The following is a 21,042-nucleotide window of genomic DNA, read 5'->3' on the forward strand; positions in this document are numbered from 1 at the left end:
AAAAGACCTGAATAAAGAGATGAAGGAAAGGTTGGAGAAGCTATTAGCCCGAATTGATAAAAACAGTGAAATGGTGACAAATTTGACCACTAAAGTAGCATGAAAGGAAGGGAGGAAAAATCTAAAAAGCTGGAAAGGGAGACAAAAAAAATGGAAATCAGAATAGGAGACGCTTAGGATTGATGTGGATGGTTTGGGTGGAAGGCAAGAAGCATTTTTGGGCACGTTGGCGGTGCTTGAGATGAGACGGAAAGCGCAGACTCTGAGACAGAGGAGAGCAGGATTTTAACAAAGGTTTGAGCCAAGTGGCTGGGAGTTGAAAAGGAATTCATAACTGACTCGTTTGACAGCTGCTTTAGGGTGAAATCTAAATATCCTAAAGCCTAGGAAAATGGTGAGATTGTTTGGTAACCTTTAATTCCAAAATGATAAAGGACACTATAATACACACTATTTATACAAACAGACTTCAAATTGAGGGAAACCCTATAGTTATTCTAAGGGAGATTCCTGCTTGCCTTTTACAGAAACGGACTCTACAAAAGTTTGACAGAAGCATTAAGAAATAACAGGATCCTATAAAGATGGGAATACCCTGAAGGAATTTCATTCACGTACAGAAGACAAAAACGCAGATTTAACCATTTAAATGAGGTCCAGAGACTCTGGGCAAAACATGAGAAAGACTTTTTTTTTTTAATTTTAAAAAAAGCTTTATTGAGAATAAAATACAGAGAAAGACTTAAGAGGCACGCAAACCATGACAGAACTAGAAGGAGCAAGGGGGGGAGGAAGGTGCAACTGGGGGTGGGGGTGGGAAATAAACAATTTAGATAATAAAAAAGGACAAGACAAGATGAAAGAAATAAAATTGAGCATGATGAATAAAAACATTGGAGTAGAATTTATTGCTACAGATAAAACAAAGAGGAGTGGTTTTATACATTAAATCTAAACTTGAGTCCAAACAAATTTTCAAAGATGAACAAGGGAGAGTGATAATGGTACAGATTTTATTACAGGGGGGGGGGGATTAATAATTGAAATGTATGCACCAAATGAGAAAAGGCGGAATTTTATCCAAAATTAGAAATGGATCTCTTGGAGTGGAAGAATCGATGTCATATGGGTCTCTAAAAAATTAGTATTCATGACAAGAAATTCAGAAATTTTACCAAGAACACTCTTAGATCATAATACTTTAATTCTGGAAATACAAAAGGGGAAAAAAACCTCCACATTTAGATGGAGACTAAATGAAGAGTTGCTGGACAATCAGATTACACTCCAAAAAGCAGAAAAAGTGTTAAAAGACTATTTTGAATTAAATCTTAATCAAGGAACAGAGCTCCAGAGAGTATGGGACACCAATAAGGCGGTTATGAGCGGGTTCTTTATACAACAAAACACATATCAGAAAAGAATTAGGGAGGAAAAGAAGGAGATTCTGGATGCTCTGATAAAGACTAATCTGATCTCATTTTTTGACAGAATTACAAGCCTGGTAGATGAAGGGAATGCTGTGGATATAGCCTATCTTGATTTCAGCAAGGCCTTTGACAAGGTGCCCCATGATATTCTTGTAAAGAAGCTGGTAAAATGTGGGCTAGACAATGCTACCATTCAGTGGATTTGTAACTGGCTGACTGACCGAACCCAAAGGGTGCTCATCAATGGCTCCTCCTCATCCTGGAGAGAAGTGACTAGTGGGGTGCCACAGGGTTCTGTCTTGGGCCCAGTCTTATTCAACATCTTTATCAATGACTTGGATGATGGGCTTGAGGGCATCCTGAGCAAGTTTGCAGATGACACCAAATTGGGAGGGGTGGCTAATACCCCAGGACAGGACAACACTTCAAAATGACCTTAACAGATTAGACAACTGGGCCAAAGCAAACAAGATGACTTTTAACAGGGAGAAATGTAAAGTACTACACTTGGGCAAAAAAAATGAAAGGCACAAATACAGGATGGGAGACACCTGGCTTGAGAGCAGTACATGTGAAAAGGATCTAGGAGTCTTGGTAGACCACAAACTTGACATGAGTCAGCAGTGTGATGCAGCAGCTAAAAAAGCCAATGCAATTCTGGGCTGCATCAATAGGAGTATAGCATCTAGATCAAGGGAAGTAATAGTACCACTGTATTCTGTTCTGGTCAGACCTCACCTGCAGTACTGTGTCCAGTTCTGGGCACCACAGTTCAAGAAGGATACTGACAAGCTGGAACGTGTCCAGAAGAGGGCAACCAAAATGGTCAAAGGCCTGGAAACGATGCCTTATGAGGAACGGCTTAGGGAGCTGGGCATGTTTAGCCTGGAGAAGAAAAGATTAAGGGGTGATATGATAGCAATGTTCAAATATATAAAATGATGTCATATAGAAGTCATAAATGGGATTTAACATTAAACATGTCTTCTTTAAATGTTAGTAACTGGAAAAGAGACTGTCAACCTATGTGCAAAATCTGAAAACTGGAAATACTATGGTTACAGGTAGGTAGCCGTGTTGGTCTGGGTCGAAGTAAAATAAAAAAAACCTTCAGTAGCACCTTAAAGACCAACCAAGTTTTTATTTTGGTATGAGCTTTTGTGTGCATGCACACTTCTTCAGATCATGCATACTTCTTCAGATCATGCACACTTCTTCAGATCATGCACACTTCTTCAGATCTATAGGAAATACTATGTTTCCTATAGAAATGATTACGGATTCTGTTTGTCATTAAACCCGTCCAGTTTTGATATTTCTATAGAACCAAACTATCTGCATCTCTCGACCCACTCTTGGCTTTCTGGTTGAAACAATCCAGTTCAGCAAATGAATAACTCTCTGCTGTTGCACTACACCCCAATCTCCAAGTGGTGTGAGATCCCAGGGATTTAAGGTGCTCAATCATGGTTTGTGTTTCCTTTTGGAATGCAGCACAGAGAAGTCACTGGTGTCTTCATGATACATGGTTTATTGACACTATCTGCAACCTGAGCATGGAGATGGAGGGCTTCACAGCACTGACACCCCTAGAGGCTCTTGTTCCTCCCAGAGCCGTTGCTGTGGATTCAAACAAACCTCAAACATCCTGCTCTGCCTGCGGCTTCTCCATCCCATAACTCCTCAGCTCTGCCGCTCACCTTGCTTCACCTGTGGAAGAAGAGGGCCCTCTCACCTTTGCCTCTCCTACCGAGTCCCTTTGTTCTCTGAACAGCCCATGACCCCAGCCTCTCACTTCACGGGAAACCTGCCTGGTTGAGGTAGCTTTTAAGACATGCCGATTCCAGTGGATGAGAAGTGTCTAACACACAGTTTAGTAAAAATGGGTCTGGAACCCAGTTTAGGCAATCCAAGTCTAAATCAAATTCTAACACGGAATCCAGGAATTTTGGGGCATTTGGCACCCACAAAGTTATAACTGTCAGTGGTGTTCAGAAAACACAATGTCACCAGAGGTGGAATAAAATGCTTCCTAGGAAAATCCCTTAGGCTGCTTCTGTGTTGTTTCCAATGTGGCTTCACTAACAGATAAGAACATAAGATATTTATTGCTGAAATATAGACCCAAAGCAGCTTATGCTAAAATACATATGCCCCTCCCCCCAAGCAAGCCGAATACCGTACCTACTGTACATATGTATCAAATGTATATGAACCATGTCTCCCCCCTCCATCTGCTCTTTCGGCCCCCCTCGTAGCCCCCTGGGGCCCCCTCTTGCGGGGCAGGGCTCTCTGCCCTGAAACCCCTCACCTCCGACCCCCTTCCAGAGGGACAGCCCCCCAGCAGAGCTGACCAGAGAGCCAAGCGGGAGTCGCCGCCTCTCAGCCCCCTCCCCCCCCCTCAGAAGAGACACCCATCGGCTCCCCGAGATGGGAAGCGCGTCCTGATCTGGTCCCTGTGCCCCCCCCCCCCGAAGCCGCCGGCCCTGGAAGGCTCCCCGCTCCTCAGCCCAGACTCCCCTTTCCAACCCCGGAGCCACAGGCAGACAGGCGGGCTCCTCCTCCCGGACACGGGTTCCCCTTCCCCTTTCCCACGCACACGCGCCCAGCCCCGACTTCTGGCAGGGGGTCCCTGGCAGGGGGTCCCTGGCAGGCACCCTCTCGGCCCAGGGGCCCCTGCACCCTCTCCAGGCCCCACCCAGGCCCCCCACCCATTCCGGGGCCAGGCGGGCCCAAGGTCGGCCTCTTCCCCGCGAAGGGAGCAGCTCGCCAAGGGTTAATTGGAGCCGAGCTGGCTTCCTAGTGAGGACAGGAAATGAAAGCTGGGCAGCTCCTCCCCTGACGTCACTTCCCGCAAGAGGGTCACCTCGTGCAGAGCGGTCTCGCCCTCGCCTGCTGGGATCTGGTGGGTCTCCTCTCTGCTCTGGTCTAGCGGGGGGCGGGGGCTGCGGGGAAGCCTGTGGAACTCCCTCCCCCGAAAGGCAGCGGGGTCCAGGCAGGGGCGGGCGGAGGAGGGGAAGGGGGCCCTGGTGAGGTCCAGCTGTCCTTGGTCCACAAGAAAAGGGCGCTTTTTTAAGGGGTGAAGAGGTGCTATGGGGTCCTGGAGGGACCTCATAGGGATCTCAAGCCATTTGCACAGAGCAAAATATGTAATTTATCCGAGTAATCGTTGAACTGAAATTCAATGAAGAAGAAGTATATTCATAGTGAAATACTGTAACTAAGAAGCTCATATTTAAATTGATATTTTATTCATAACAAATTCATAATGCAAACACATTGGCGTTGGGCAATAACAAAAGTTCCTTGAGAAACACAATTTACAAAATCTAGTCTAGAAACTTGTTATAACATCAAATAATAAGATGTGTAAATATAGGATGGAAACTACTAAGAATTATAAATAGCATTATTATTATGAAATTGAGCTCTTCTTCAGCTTTCTGCTTCTTCATCTTTTGAGCTCCAGTTTTGTAACTTTGCTTGACATTTTAGAAACTGTAAGTAAAATATTTAATATAATTATAATATTTGTATATAGTGTTATATTAGCAAGTGGGGGTAATAGGGAACTGTACTAGTAAATAATAATATAGGCCTATTAAATAATAAAGATGAATATTTTCTAAAATAGTTTTATAATGGGAGGTCTTTAAGCAGAGGCTTGACAGGCATATGTCAATAATGCTTTGGTGGTGTTTCCTGCTTGGCAGGGGGTTGGACTGGATGGCCCTTGTGGTCTCTTCCAACTCTATGATTCTAAATAAATTACGTATTACATGAAATCAATCAGTAGGCATAAGACTCATACCCTTAGTCTATGCTGCCTGATCATCAGTCTACAAGCACTCTTTAATATTAGATAACAGGTACAACAGCTTGACCTACATTCAACTCTGCTGCCCTGCAGTCTGCAGCTGCATGCTGCATGTTGCCCTACAACCAGTCCATGCAGAATGTTGGCACCCTATATATAGAAAGGAGCAAACCAGGGATATTTTAGGGAACCCATGACTTGCATCATAGCAGCCAACACAACACAAAGCACTGTTGCTGTATGTAGGCTTTATTTTATTTGTTTTTTTAATCATATTTTGGAAATGTACATCCATGGTTTTTCCCTTTCAATTTTTTGGGGCCCCCCAAGGGAGTGGGTCCCTAAGCTATAGTTTGTTTTGCTTATGTGTAAATCTGGCACTGCCACCAACCTAGGCAGCTTTAGAAAGGATGAGAGGAGCAGAGGACTCTTGATTGCTTCTCTCCACAGTCAGAGGCAGCCTTGTTTCTGAAGGCCAGCTGCTGGGAAGCGCAGGGGGAGAGTTGCTCTTAGACGGTTTTCGCCCAAAAGGAAAGCAGAGCCCAACCTGGTAATCACAGAATAGACAATTCAAGAAAGGAGAAGAGAGGGTCAGGGAACACCTAGCTCCTTTAAATGAATTCAACTCTCCAGGGCCTGATGAGCTGCACCCAAGGGTACTAAAGAGCTTGCAGATGTAATCTCTGTCTATGTTCTTGGGGAATAGGTGAGGTCCCTCAGACTGGAGGCAGTCCAAGATTGTCCGCCTCTTCCTAAAGCAGGGGTCAGCAAACTTTTTCAGCAGGGGGCCGGTTCAATGTCCCTCAGACCTTGTGGGGGGCCAGACTATATTTTGAAAAAAAATATGAATGAATGAATTCCTATGCCCCACAAATAACCCAGAGATGCATTTTAAATAAAAGGACACATTCTACTCATGTAAAAACATGCTGATTCCCGGACTGTCCGCAGGCCGGATTTAGAAGGCGATTGGACCGCATCCGGCCCCCGGGCCTCAGTTTGGGAACCCCTGTCCTAAAGGGTTTGGAAAAAGAAGACAAGGGAACTAGCAGCCAGAGATCCCAGGACATACATACCAGGAAAGGTCCTAGAACGGTTGGTCTGTGAGCACTTGGAGAAGGATGCTGTGATTAGCAAGACCCAGCATGGGTTTCTCAAGTACAGATCACGTCAGATGAATCTCATTTCTTTTTTTGATAGAGTTACAAGCTTGGTGGATCAGAGGAATGCTGCAGACATAGTGTATCTTGATATCAGGAAGGCTTTTCACAAAGCCCCTCACAATTCTATGATTCTGTGACTCACTATGGGAGCCCTTTGACCTGATCCTGCAGGACTGATCTCCTGCTCTTATGGTTGGGGTGAAGCTCTGGAACTATGAAGTGGGGTTGGGAGGGAACCCCACTGTTGCCTTGGTTCCAAATTACACTTGATACAAATGACTCACCTGTTATTCCACCTAAACATTAGGAAGAACTTCCTGACAGTAAGAGCTGTTCGGCAGTGGAATTTGCTACCAAGGAGTGTGGTGGAGTCTCCTTCTTTGGAGGTCTTTAAGCAGAGGCTTGACAGGCATATGTCAAGAATGCTTTGATGGTGTTTCCTGCTTGGCAGGGGGTTGGACTGGATGGCCCTTGTGGTCTCTTCCAACTCTATGATTCTATGATTCTATTCACGGTTATGACTTCTTCTTCCTCCCCCCCCTTTTTTTCAGACAACTTGGAGTCTGAGCTGTGGTGCAATCCAGCCCTGTTCCTCGGAAGTCTCCTCCATGCTTCCTCAGGGAACATTCTTCTCTTGGCTATGTATTGATCTTATAAGAGACGAATGTGTTTGATTGGTAGGATATGTTGCACCTCGCACTAAGACACACAGAACTTGGCAGAGGACCAAGGGGCTCCTTCGGATCTCTTGGAGACTTCCCAGGAGCCCAGATGGATGAGCAAGACTCAGCTGGCCCTGAAGCACGAAGAGGCCATGCCATCCAACATGGGAGCAGTGGGGGATTCTGTGAAAACTCCGTGCAGAAGATTCTGGGTGAGGAGACCACCCTCCGCTCAGCTGTGCAGAGCCAGCAGCTCAGGCAGTTTTGCTACCAGGAGGCCAAAGGACCCCGAGAGGTTTGCAGCCAACTCTACCACTTTGACCATCAATGGCTAAAGCCAGAAAGGCACACGAAAGCTCAGATGCTGGACCTGGTGATCTTGGAGCAGTTCCTGGCTGTCCTTCCTCCAGAGATGGAGAGCTGGGTGAGGGAATGTGGAGCGGAGACCAGTTCCCAGGCAGTGGCCCTGGCCGAAGGATTCCTCCTGAGTCAGGCAGAGGAGAGAAAGCAGGCAGAGCAGCAGGTGAGTTGTTAATGTAATTATTATTATTATTATTATTATTATATCCCCAAGGGGCTCCAAAGAGGAGGGAGAGTATCCCCAAATGCTCTAGTACTGAGGTTTTCACCTTTTCTGAGTCCATGGTTCCCTTGATCAAGTATACCCTTTCTGCGTGGGGAAATGCTCTTTGAGCCTCAGAAGCCCAGTTATGTCACCCTGTGCCTGCTCCCGTTTTGAAACACCCTCCTTTGTGGAGTGTTCCTAAGCCTCCTCTCCCCTCTCCTTGGGAGTCCTCCTGGTAGGGCTGGGCGATATCTGGTTTTCAAGCAGTTAAATATCACGATATCTCAATATATCATGATATATATCTGCGGTGGTGGAGGGCCTTGCTGGGCCTCCCCATGGGAGCAGAGGGTCCACCGTACATCCTCACAGCGGCAGAGGGTGAGCTGCCTTTCCCCCCAGCATATGGGGGCTTTGACGAGGTTCCCTGCAGCAGTGGAGGCCCTTAAAATGTAAGGAAGTAGTAGATTGTATAAAAATACTAAATAAACTTTTCTAATCCTTCTCCCCATTCTCCATTTTGAATCCTCCTTGCTCTTTCAGGGGAAGGATCTTGTTGCAGAAATGGGTCTTGATTCTTCTGAGGCAGAGAAGACTCCGTTGGACACCAGAGAGAGGCCTCTAGGTAAGGAGGAAGGAGTGTTTTCTGCTTTTTGTCACATTCTGTTGGTTTTGAAACTACCGGTAATCTGTGAATTCTTTTGGGTGAAGACACTTGGAGCCCAGAGCTCAGAGGAAGGGAGATGTATTTTTGCACAACTAATATATGAAATGGGTACAAATGTCCAAATGTAGTCAGCAGGGGAGACTTTTACAAAAGTAATTACAATAGTAATTTTATTAGTTTTCAATTACATTCCAATAATAGCAATGCCAAATTACAATACAGTTACTAGACTCTGTGGTTTAACCCACAGCGCCACCTGGGTCCCTATATGAAATGGGTACAAATGTCCAAATGTACTCAGCAGGGGACACTTTTACAATAGTAATTATTATTGGTTTTCAATTACAGCCCAATAATAGCCTAATTATAACAATGCCAAATTACAATACAGTTACTAATACCAATCATTCTTTTTTTATATAATAATTTTTATTAATTTTACAAACAAAACTAAACAAACTACACAAACATACAATATAACACTGTCCCTTCGTTTTCCCTCCACCCACTGGTTCACCTCTGCCACCAGTGAAACCCGTGTGCTTTGAGAATCAAAGGGGTCCATTGTAAGTTGGGTTTGGCCTCCCCCCTCCCTCCTCCCCCCTCTTCCCCCCCCCTGCCACTGAAAGGACAGGAATGGAGGAGCTCTGAGGATTGGTTTCCCCCAGCTCATTCATAAGCATACTTAGACAAATACAAACATAACAATAATAGGGGAGAATTTTAACTCCCCAATTCTTATTACCTTAACCTTATACTCGATAGTCTTCCTCCTGGTTTTCCTTAAACAAAATCTAAAGTTTATGGCGGGTTTTCTATTTCAGTTTAAAATCCTTTTCTTATAATATTAACTCAACCCTCCTCCTTTTCCATGTTGCCTTCCCACAGACCCCCTCCTGCCACAAGAGGAACCTGTGAGGGCACAGCATTTCCAAGGTTCCATTATATCCCCTCCTCACCCCTCCGAGCACTCCCTGCCACTGAGTATCTCAGAGTAAGGAAAGGAGAGTAGGCAGCTTTCTGCCTAAGCCTAACTTAACATACAAAAATTTACATTAACTTAAATTCTTTCCTAAGCGGTTCTTATAATTCCCTCCAGAAAACACAGCTTTTTCCATTCATTTTTACACTCCATCTCCTCTCCCTAAGTCTTTTCCCCCCATTGGATCAGCATTTCCGTTAACAGGCCAAAATTTCGAAAACCGTCTTTCAGAGATTAAAAGCAAAATCTTTTAACTAAAATATTCACCCCACACCCATTCTTTCCCATATCCGTCTCCAGACCCTTGTCCCCCCCTGCCCCTGTCTTTCCCATTCCTCCCTCACATCACCCCACATTTCAACCCCTCCAGGATCTTCAAGTCCATTAATCCTCAAATTCCTTTGCTTCTCATTTTCTTGCTCTGCTTGATTTTCTTCCTTTTGAAGTCCATGCTTTGCTTCATCCCAAACATATTTTTTGTAGTCCAAGTCCTCTTTAAGATTTTCATCTAGTTGTTTCTCCTGACATCCAGATTCAATCTCCACAGTCTCCAAGATCAAATTTTCCTCTAAATCCTGGACTTGGACTTCATCCTCGACTGCTGGTAAATTGGGATGTTGCCGTTCCTTGTAAATGTCCTCCCATATTTGTAGATAGTTTAGCACAGCCTCCTGGAAGGCTCGAGAGTACTTTGTTTTCATATTTCTCCTAACCGCAGACAAACAGGAGGTGGAGAACAAAGAGGTGTTGGAAAATTCCTTCCTCAGACGGTCGACTCCATTTTGGTTGTTCTTTTCCTTTGTCTTTTAACTCAATCACAACTCCATTCTTAATTCCAATATTGAATAATTCTACCACGTTTTCAGTCAATTTTTACTGATTACAACAGTGCAATAAATCCACCCGGTCTTTGACAGCTTGACAGCTTTTGACAGCTGTCAAAGCACTCTCCCCCTTAATAATGCTGTACCTCAAGGGGTGCCGGACTCGGGAGTTGAGAGGGTTCAAAAAAGTCTTTCTTTCTCTCGGGTCCACAGTCTCAGAGCCTTTTGTCGTTCAGCTTAAGATTATTTAAAGCGCCTCCCAGTTTTCCATTAGGAAGAGACCGACTTCCGTTTCTTTAAAGCCTCTCCTATTTTCCAATTAACGAATTTAAAGTCCGTGATCGCAATTCCACTTACTTTTTTGGAAGTTTGAATTTGTTCGGAAGAATCTGCCGCTTGCCGGGTCAGGACTCGGAGCTTCACTTCTCGGAGGTAAGATATAGCCCAAAATGGCTCCCGCGGTTCCACCCCGCCGGCTCTCGATCGCTCTATTGAGCTCTCGGGCAGCGGGGGATCCGCAAAAAACGGAGCAACCGCTGGGCGCGTGAGTCACCGGGACTCTCTACCCGGTGTTTTTACGGGGAATCCGCTCGCTCTGCGGACTTCCCCCCCCCCTCCGCGAAGCCAGGGACATCGGCGCGCGAGGTCCCTGCGTCCTTCTCTCCGCCGCGACAGACCGGAAGTACTAATACCAATCATTCTGATACCAAATTATATAATTTAGGTGGCCCCCTGTATGCTAAAACCGATGGTTTTTCTTTAGTTCTGCATTCCAAAATCTTATTTATTTCAATTACATTTCAGTCAAGACAACAATCCTTTATACAATCCTTTATACTTCCATTCATATTGACACGTTAAATAATATATAAATCCCATGTGTGGCAATATTTCTGTTCATGATGTTTCTTCCTGTCCTTGTAAAATTGTAAAATTTCTGGTTGTTGCTGTTCTCCATCATTTATTGGGCAGAGCTAATATCCCATTGTGGTTTCAGAAATTCTCCATCGCTCCATCCTGTGCTTCGTTCTTTGGCAACTTTAACAGCAGCTGCGGAAATCACACTGTCCCAATAAATAACCTGTTTTCACCATTTTTATTCTCCGCCTGGGAAGGAGAGGGATCTGTCGAACTACAAATGACTCAGTAATGAACCTTATCAGTCCCTTCACAACTTGCAGATTCCTTACATGCCTCCATCTGGCCGAAGATAAATTTACAGTTATCCAGTTAAATTAAATTCAAAGTCCTTTTAACATTATTCAGTTCAGTTCGTGAATAATAAAGGATGGGGTAGAGTTAGCTCTAATTTTCCATCGTAAACCTTTTGCAAAATAGAGCTTCCCTCCCCTTTTCCATTTTTTTTTACACACAAAGTTCCGTTTGTTGTTATATTCCATATCTGCAATCCAGTTTTGTCCCTGCTCACCTGCACATATATAATTTGAAGTAGCATTCAGTGGCGGGTTGCCAAATCATAAATGTAGAGAAGAAAACTTTATATAAATAAGCCGTAGGCTCCCCTCCCTCCCGTCTTTTGCACCAAATGAAGTCTTCTCTCAAATTCAACCCTTAAAGACCTTGCAGCTGGTTCCATTCCGCAGTTTATGATCTCGTTTCTTCCAGCAGTTCCTGTACATTAGTCCAAATTGAGCTCTAATTGACAGGAGAACCTCAGCTTCTTAATGGCGGTGAAGGAGGGTTTGGGGCAGGTGAAGGGCTTTTGCACTCAGCGCCTCCCTGCCTCCCACAATCCATGCCAGAGCGAGAGTCAAGTACTGAGACAAACTGGGAGTGAAGCCCATTCCCCCTGTCCCTGGGGGGAATTTGCGAGAATAATTACCATCGGTCACCCGCTACCTCCATTAAGGCAGAGCAGAACTGGAAGCTAGCAGGGGAGACTTTGAGGAAGCCCCATCCATACTTAGAGATGCACTGTTTCACCTCTGAGAGAAGCAGGCGCTTACGGTTTCCCACTTTCCTTTGTCTCTCCCAGGTGACAGATTGATGCCACCAAGACCTGCTCCTTCATCTTTTCATGGTGGTGGAGGGGAGGCAGCGGCTGTGGACCCAGATCAGGTAGGGGGAAGGAGCCTTGTGGGGAAAGACTGCTTGGATGAATGGTGGGAGGAGCCAGAGAAGAGGGAGCCGACTGGGAGGAGGAGGAGGTGTCTGAAGCTGGAGAGGGAACATGGCTCAGTGAGCAGGTGGAGTCTGTGGCAGAGAGCAGCCCAGACTCAGTGGCAGAAGCTGCAGCAGGAGAATGGGATGAGGAAGGCAGAGAGGGGTCTGGCCGCTGTAGAAAACAAGACAGCCAAGTGCAATGGATCACATGAATGTTCTTTAAGAGGACAGCTTTTTTCCTTTTCTGTTAGGGTCCAGTGTGCTTTGAAGATGTAGCTTTGCATTTCACTGATGAGGAGTGGGCGTTGCTGGATCCTGACCAGAGAGCTCTGCATCAGGAGGTCATGGCAGAAAATTTTGGGATGTTTGAATCTCTCGGTAAGGCTCTCTATTGGATCATCCTGTTGGTTTTCTAATTCAATACATCTCTCTAGATCAGGGTTCCCAAACTAAGGCCCGGGGGCCAGATGCGGCCCAATCGCCTTCTAAATCCAGCCTGCGGACGGTCTGGAAATCAGCATGTTTTTACATGAGTAGAATGTGTCCTTTTATTTAAAATGCATCTCTGGGTTATTTGTGGGGCCTGCCTGGTATTTTTACATGAGTAGAATGTGTCCTTTTATTTAAAGTGCATCTTTGGGTTATTTGTGGGGCATAGGAATTTGTTCATATTTTTTGTTCAAAATATAGTCCGGCCCCCCACAAGGTCTTAAGGACAGTGGACTGGCCCCCTGCTGAAAAAGTTTGCTGACCCCTGCTCTAGATGATGAACCTTGGATATTTCGATGGGGCTCAACAGCACCACCCATAGCACCTGGGATGCTAACACTCCCACAGCAAACCTTGGATGGATGGTTATTCATTTTTTTCCCCTATGACTATTCTTCCTCCAGTTCTGCCTTGCAAAACCATGATCACGCTGTATGAACTGCCTAGGACTTCTTAAATGTAGGCTTCAGAGTGATTCGGGGTGTTGAAGTAGCTTCAATCAAGTATTTTGCTTTTGTTCTTCTGCCTCTCTTTGGTTGACCAAAGAATCGCTTGACATTGGAGATGGCACAGATTCCACGACTGGACCAAACAAACTCCATCCCAGAAAAGAGCCAGGCTTTTTGAATCTCAGGCAGTGAACCCTGTAGTATAGTAAATATGATAATTTTATTATTTTTACCATGCCCATCTGACTGGGTTGCCCCAGCCACTCTGGGCAGCTTCCAACAAATACAAAAGCACAGTAAAACATCAAACATAAAAAACTTCCCGATACAGAGGTGCCTTCAGAAGTCCTCCCAAAGTTGCATAGTTATCTGACATCTGATGGCAGGGTGTTCCACAGGGTGGGTACCCCTACCAAGAAGGCCCCCTGCCTCGTCCCCTGTAACTTATCGCAGTAATGCAACATTTAAGTAAGGGCACTTGAATAATAATAATGCTGAAATGACAAGTTTTTGCTGCATTCTGTGATGTCAAGAATTTATGAAAACATCCAAATTGCTTTAAGGTGATGCATATCATAATTATATTTTTCAGCCATTAAAGAAATCTATATTTGGCAACTGCTACACACATTTGTTCAATACAGAAAAAGTGTTTTTCAGCACACTTAAGTTCCCATTTGCCATTTTTATTCCCCTACTCTTACATTGCTCACCACAAGGCAGCTGAATAAGACCACACCTGTCCAGTGTCAGTGTTCCCAATATTTCACCAGCTTTTAAAATGTCTTTAGATTTATTACTGCATATTGAACAATTGAGCATATTGAATATATCTTAATTTTGGTCAGGGAACTTTCCTTCATTGTCCATCATTTAAATAATAATAAACGAACACTTTATTTTTGAAGATAGTACAGATCCATATTTAAATTTAAACAAAATATTGTTACCAGGTTAAGCTGTACAGTTATCTTTTAAAAACTTAAGAGAGAGAAAACAGCCAATATTCAACTTGATTTGTATATGAAACTAGACATCATTAGAGAACAAAGGGAACATTATAACATCTAACTCCCTTGAGTTCTTTCCCTGTCACAAGCATTAATAAGCATTGCTCCAAAAGTTGGGGCTGCACTTCTTCCCAAGCCTCTAATACATTTGCCTCTTAGTTTCAGGTGGTGATGAATTGGAAATGAAGAACAAGGCAGACCACAATGAAATCCACATAGTGGAGGAACCATATCAGTATACAGACTTTGGAGAGAGCTTCAGTCAGAGCTCCCATTCCTCTTCCCACCAAAGAAAACCCCTTGAGAATAAACCCTATCAGTGCTTGGAGTGTGGAAAGAGATTCACCTGGAAAAAAAGTTTTGCTTTCCATCAAAAAATTCATGCAGGAGAGAAACCATATTGTTGTTTGGAATGTGGAAAGAGCTTCAGTCGAAAGGACAGTCTCACTTCCCATCAATCACATCATACAGGAGAGAGACCCTATCAGTGCTTGGAGTGTGGAAACAGCTTCATCTGGAAACAGACTTTAATTTCCCATCAAAGAATTCATACAGGGGAGAAACCATATTGTTGTTTGGAATGTGGAAAGAGCTTCAGTGAGAGGACCAATCTCACTTCCCATCAAAGAGTTCATACAGGGGAGAAACCCTATCAGTGCTTGGAATGTGGAAAGAGCTTCACCTGGAAAGAAAATCTCACTTCCCATCAAAGAATTCATACAGGGGTGAAACCCTATCAGTGCTTGGAATGTGGAAAGAGCTTCACCAGGAAAGAAAAACTCACTTCCCATCAAAGAATTCATACAGGGGAGAAACCATATCAGTGTTTGGAATGTGGAAAGAGCTTTAGTCGAAAGGACAGTTTCACTTCCCACCAAAGAATTCATACAGGGGAGAAACCTTATCAGTGCTTGGAATGTGGAAAGAGCTTCACCTGGAAAGAAGGTCTCGGTGCCCATCAAAGAATTCATTCAGGGGAAAACCCCTATCAGTGCTTGGAATGTGGAAAGAGCTTCAGTCAAAAAGGAAATCTCACTTTCCATCAAAAAATTCATACAGAGGAGAAACTATATCAGTGCATTGAATGTGGAAAGAGCTTCACCTGGAAAGGTTTCATTTCCCATCAAAGAATTCATAAAGGGGAGAAACCCTATCAGTGCTTGGAATGTGGAAAGAGCTTCAGTCACAGCTACCATCTCGCTTCCCATCAAAGAATTCATACAGGGGAGAAACCATTTCAGTGCCAAGAGTGTGGAAAGAGCTTCAGTCACAAGGGCAGCCTCACTTACCATCAAAAAACTCACGGTGGAGGAAAACTATAGTAATGTTTGTGTAGAGATTTAATTTTAGGAGGCATTGTTTTTTAGATTTACATACCGCCCTTCATCACAAAATCTCAGGGCAGTTCACAAGATAAAATATAAGGTAAAAGCATGAATAAATAGTTAAAAGAAAAACAACACAGCAACACCACCTCTCCCACAAACACATTTAAAATTCTGTACAGTGGAAGACTTCTGGTTTCTGCAAATGGAGATCGGAGTGTGAGTCTGATCGCTCTGACAGACTTAAAATTCTGTACAATGGGAGACTTCTGGTTTCTGCAAATGGAGGTCGGAATGCAAGTCTGATTGCTCTGACAGACTTGAGCCCCATGGAGCAACGGAAAAGCGCTAAGGCAGAGCACACAAAAAAAACCTCAGAGGGTTCTCTGGGTATGGAAGGTCCAGCAGCCCACAAAAGCTTCTACAGTCACCCTTGATTCCTCTGGGAGGTGGGCAGTGATGGAGCCAGTTGTCCTGGCAGCAGCGCAACTCCGTGGGAGAGAAGCCTCCACTCTAGGCTGAAGCAGAGATTTCCTAAAACTTCTTACAGCTGATGGGAAGGTAAAGAAGATTTTATAAAAGATTGTATTTGACTAAATTCAGCACAAGACAGAGGAATAAAAAGGAGGTCCGTCCCCGTCTCCTGGGAGACTGCATGGGGAAAGTTTGCAAGTGGGAAAGTTACCAGCTTTTTTAATATAAATTGACAGTAGCTTGCTGATGGGAAAGTTGGATTAAAAGCAACCCAAACCCATTCACATTTCTTCTTGTATTTATAATTGTGAACGTGACCTTGCATCAAAGAAACCCGATGTCTGCAGAACACTCCTTAAGTGGAGTGAGTACCTGGAAATACTTGTGAGTTTGGCAAGGCACACTTTGATCGGAGGGATTCATGCAAGTCTGGTTTCATTTTTAAAAATTAAAAAAATTGTCCACTAGCACCTTAGAGGCCAGCTAAGTTTGTTCAGGGTAAATTATTTCGTGTGCATGCACACTTCTTCAGATGGAGAATTATTAAAAGTTTCTGGGAAAGGATTTTGGAGGATGGATAGCGGATAACAGATTGAGGTTGAATCCTGACAAGACAGAAGTACTGTTTTTTGGGGGGCGGGGCGGGCGGGTGTGGGGGACTCCCTAGTCCTGAATGGGATAACTGTGCCCCTGAAGGACCAGGAGCACAGCCTGGGAGTCATTTTGGACTCACAGCTGTCCATGGAGGCACAGGTTAATTCTGTGTCCAGGGCGGCTGTCTACCAACTCCATCTGGTACGCAGGCTGAGACCCTACCTGCCCACAGACTGTCTCACCAGAGTGGTGCATGCTCTAGTCATCTCCCGCTTGGACTACTGCAATGCGCTTTATGTGGGGCTACCTTTGAAGGTGACCCGGAAACTGCAATTAATCCAGAATGCGGCAGCTAGACTGGTGATTGGGAGTGGCCGCCGAGACCACATAACACCGGTCTTGAAAGACCTACATTGGCTCCCAGTACGTTTCCGAGCACAATTCAAAGGGTTGGTGCTGACCTTTAAAGCCCTAAACGGCCTTGGTCCTGTATACCTGAAGGAGCGTCTCCACCCCCATTGTTCAGCCCGGACACTGAGATCCAGCGCCGAGGGCCTTCTAGCGGTTCTCTCACTGCGAGAAGCAAACTACAGGGAACCAGGCAGAGGGCCTTCTCGGTAGTGGCGCCCGCCCTGTGGAACGCCCTCCCATCGGAGGTCAAGGAGATAAACAACTACCTGACATTTAGAAAACACCTAAAGGCAGCCCTGTTTAGGGAAGTTTTTAATCTGTGATATTTTAATGTATATTGTTACTTGCTGGAAGCCGCCCAGAGTGGCCGAGGAAACCCAGCCAGATGGGCGGGGTATAAATAATAAATAATTATAATTATAATTATAATGAACAGGAAAAAAATGTTTAAAATGACCTTTTGTTCAAAAATCAGAAGCTTTCTTAATAGGTTTAATAGGTGCTGAACTACCCAAAGAAGAGAAGGAGATATTCATGTATGCTACAACAGTGGCCCGGATCCTGTTAGCTCAAAGATGGAAGGTAGCAACAAAAGAAGAATGGCAAATCAGACTTATGGACTATGCAGAGATGGCAAAACTAAAAGCAAAGCTCAGAGACAACGATAATGAGAAGTTCAAAAAAGAGTGGGAAACATTCATTGTATATGTGCAAAGAACACTGTAAACAAGTTGAAACATTAGCAGCCTTGGACCAAATGTTTGCAATTGCCAGAAATTTGGATAATTTAGGATGTAATAATGGATTAATAGATATGGATATGCAGAAGAATGTGGTGTATGTAAGGAACCAGAAGTGGGAATGGAGGGAAGCTGCAAGATTTTAAGAATTTCAGTAGAGATAGTGATGAAAGGATATATATATGTGAATGAAGGTGGGGGGGGGGGCTATTTTCGATGTTAATTGTGAAATTTTTTTGTGGAAAGTAAAATAATAATAAAATATAATGCTGTACAATGGGGGGTGTAGCTTGCTGCAGAATCAGATTGTGGCTTGATTTAAAGTCTCCAGCACCCTCGGAAATGAAACTCCCCTGGAACGACTGCAAAATTACTCCTTGTCACCAGTACACCACCTGAAAGGTAATGCTGTAGGTCTTGTGTGGCCCAAAAACTAAATTAGTAAGGCTTGTCTGCAGTGCCGGATTTATGTATAGGCTAAGTAGGTTGAAGCCTAGGTCCGCTAAATCTAGGGGGCCTCCCCAGCCCGCCCGCCCCCCAGCGGGCAGTCTCCCCTCTCCCCAAATTGTAAACCCAGGGCAACTCGGGCCAGGAACTATGTGACGCAGGGCCAGGCATTTGAAACTCTGGAGCCCAACTTGGAATTTTTTTGTGGGGCCCTAGTTCACAGCCAAAATCTGCAGAATCTTAGAATATTAGTCTGTGTGCTAGGTCCTTTTCACAAGGTCAGCAAAGCCCTTCAGAAATCAGGCCTGTTACTGAGTTCTTGTGCAAGTTTGTACAGTTCACTTTTGGGTTTTTAAGGAAAATTGGAGATTTTGATGAGCTTGAGAAACAAGCAAAAGCCACCTTGCCAAATGCTAACTACAAAGCAAGGAGACAAAGAGTGAGGGAACGGCAAAGCAATGACAATATGCACCTGATGCCTTAGACTTAGATGCACTTCCTTCAAGGGATAGGTTGAGGGTAAAATCCTTTATTCCTATATTAGATGCACTTGAAGCCAATTTAAAAAGAAGTACTGTGTACATTGATAGAATCATAGAATCATAGAGTTGGAAGAGACCACAAGGGCCATCCAGTCCAACCCCCTGCCAAGCAGGAAACACCATCAAAGCATTCCTGACAGATGGCTGTCAAGCCTCTGCTTAAAGACCTCCAAAGAAGGAGACTCCACCACACTCCTTGGCAGCAAATTCCACTGCCGAACAGCTCTTACTGTCAGGAAGTTCTTCCTAATGTTTAGGTGGAATTTTCTTTCTTGTAGTTTGAATCCGTTGCTCCGTGTCCGCTTCTCTGGAGCAGCAGAAAACAACCTTTCTCCCTCCTCTATATGACATCCTTTTATATATTTGAACATGGTTATCATATCACCCCTTAACCTTCTCTTCTCCAGGCTAAACATACCCAGCTCCCTAAGCCGTTCCTCATAAGGCATCGTTTCCAGGCCTTTGACCATTTTGGTTGCCCTCTTCTGGACACGTTCCAGCTTATCAGTATCCTTCTTGAACTGTGGTGCCCAGAACTGGACACAGTACTCCAGGTGAGGTCTGACCAGAGCAGAATACAGTGGTACTATTACTTCCCTTGATCTAGATGCTATACTCCTATTGATGCAGCCCAGAATTGCATTGGCTTTTTTAGCTGCTGCATCACACTGCTGACTCATGTCAAGTTTGTGGTCTACCAAGACTCCTAGATCCTTTTCACATGTACTGCTCTCAAGCCAGGTGTCTCCCATCCTGTATTTGTGCCTTTCATTTTTTTTGCCCAAGTGTAGTACTTTACATTTCTCCTTGTTAAAATTCATCTTGTTTGCTTTGGCCCAGTTGTCTAATCTGTTAAGGTCATTCTGAAGTGTGATCCTGTCCTCTGGGGTGTTAGCCACCCCTCCCAATTTGGTGTCATCTGCAAACTTGCTCAGGATGCCCTCAAGCCCATCATCCAAGTCATTGATAAAGATGTTGAACAAGACTGGGCCCAAGACAGAACCCTGTGGCACCCCACTAGTCACTACTCTCCAGGATGAGGAGGAGCCATTGATGAGCACCCTTTGGGTTCGGTCAGTAAGCCAGTTACAAATCCACTGAATGGTAGCATTGTCTAGCCCACATTTTACCAGCTTCTTTACAAGAATATCATGGGGCACCTTGTCAAAGGCCTTGCTGAAATCAAGATAGGCTACATCCACAGCGTTCCCTTCATCTACCAGGCTTGTAATTCTGTCAAAAAATGAGATCAGATTAGTCTGACATGACTTATTTTTCAGGAACCCATGCTGACTTTTAGTGATCACAGAGTTTCTTTCTAGGTGCTCACAGACTGTTTGCTTAATGATCTGCTCTAGAATCTTTCCTGGTATTGATGTCAGGCTGACTGGGCGGTAATTGTTTGGGTCCTCTCTTTTCCCCTTTTTGAAAATAGGGACAACATTTGCCCTCCTCCAGTCTGCTGGAACTTCGCCTGTTCTCCAGGAATTTTCAAAGATTATTGCCAGTGGTTCTGAAATCACCTCTGCCAGTTCTTTTAATACTCTTGGATGTAGTTCATCTGGCCCTGGAGACTTGAATACATCTAAACTAGCCAAGTATTCTTGTACTACCTCCTTACTTATTCTGGGCTGTGTTTCCCCTGCTGAATCATCTGCTCCATATTCTTCAGGTCGGGCGTTGTTTTCTTTCTTGGAGAAGACTGAGGCAAAGAAGGCATTGAGGAGTTCTGCCCTTTCTGTGTCCCCCGTTTGCATTTCACCATCTTCTCCTCTGAGTGACCCCACTGTTTCCTTGTTTTTCCTTTTGCTACGGACATACCCATAAAAGCCCTTTTTGTTGCTTTTAACCTCTCTGGCGAGCCTGAGTTCATTCTGTGCTTTAGCTTTTCTGACTTTGTCTCTACACGTGCTAGCTATATGTTTGAATTCCTCTCTGGAGATTTCCCCCCTTTTCCACTTTTTGTACATATCCCTTTTAAATCTTAACTCAGTCAAAAGTTCTTTAGATAGCCAGCCTGGCTTCTTTAGGCACCTTCCATGTTTCCGTCTCATTGGTATTGCCTGAAGTTGTGCTTTTAATATCTCCCTTTTAACAAACTCCCAACCATCATGAACTCCCTTCCCTTTTAGTATTACTGTCCATGGGATTTCACCCAGCGTTTCCCTAAGTTTTCTGAAGTCGGCTTTCTTAAAGTCTAGAATTTGGACCTTAGTATGCTTGGTTGCTCCTTTCCGCTGGATAATAAACTCCAGAAGAGCATGGTCACTCCCACCTAATGATCCTGCCACTTCTACCCCACTAACCAAGTCATCACTATTGGTTAG

General features: G+C 44.4%; 1 protein-coding gene across 2 annotated transcripts in view; it reads left to right on the forward strand.

Annotated features, from left to right (window-relative positions):
• Positions 1–4,211: 4,211 nt before the first annotated feature.
• LOC118086138 (uncharacterized) overlaps positions 4,212–21,042 on the forward strand; it is a 28,172-nt gene continuing 11,341 nt past the window's right edge. Inside the window, exons 1-6 of one of the 2 annotated variants that reach the window (XM_060275438.2) lie at positions 4,212–4,335; positions 6,962–7,595; positions 8,181–8,262; positions 12,107–12,189; positions 12,486–12,612; positions 14,342–16,456. In XM_060275438.2, the coding sequence (XP_060131421.2) occupies positions 7,095–7,595; positions 8,181–8,262; positions 12,107–12,189; positions 12,486–12,612; positions 14,342–15,504 (1,956 nt within the window). In that variant the 5' untranslated portion in view covers positions 4,212–4,335; positions 6,962–7,094 and the 3' untranslated portion in view covers positions 15,505–16,456. Of the gene's footprint in view, positions 4,336–6,961; positions 7,596–8,180; positions 8,263–12,106; positions 12,190–12,485; positions 12,613–14,341; positions 16,457–21,042 lie in introns of those variants that run through there. The other variant, XM_088671250.1, reaches the window with a different exon arrangement.

The sequence above is a fragment of the Zootoca vivipara genome, chromosome 6, assembly GCF_965207765.1.
Source record: "Zootoca vivipara chromosome 6, rZooViv2.hap1.1, whole genome shotgun sequence".
In the NCBI taxonomy this organism is placed as follows: Eukaryota; Metazoa; Chordata; class Lepidosauria; order Squamata; family Lacertidae; genus Zootoca; species Zootoca vivipara.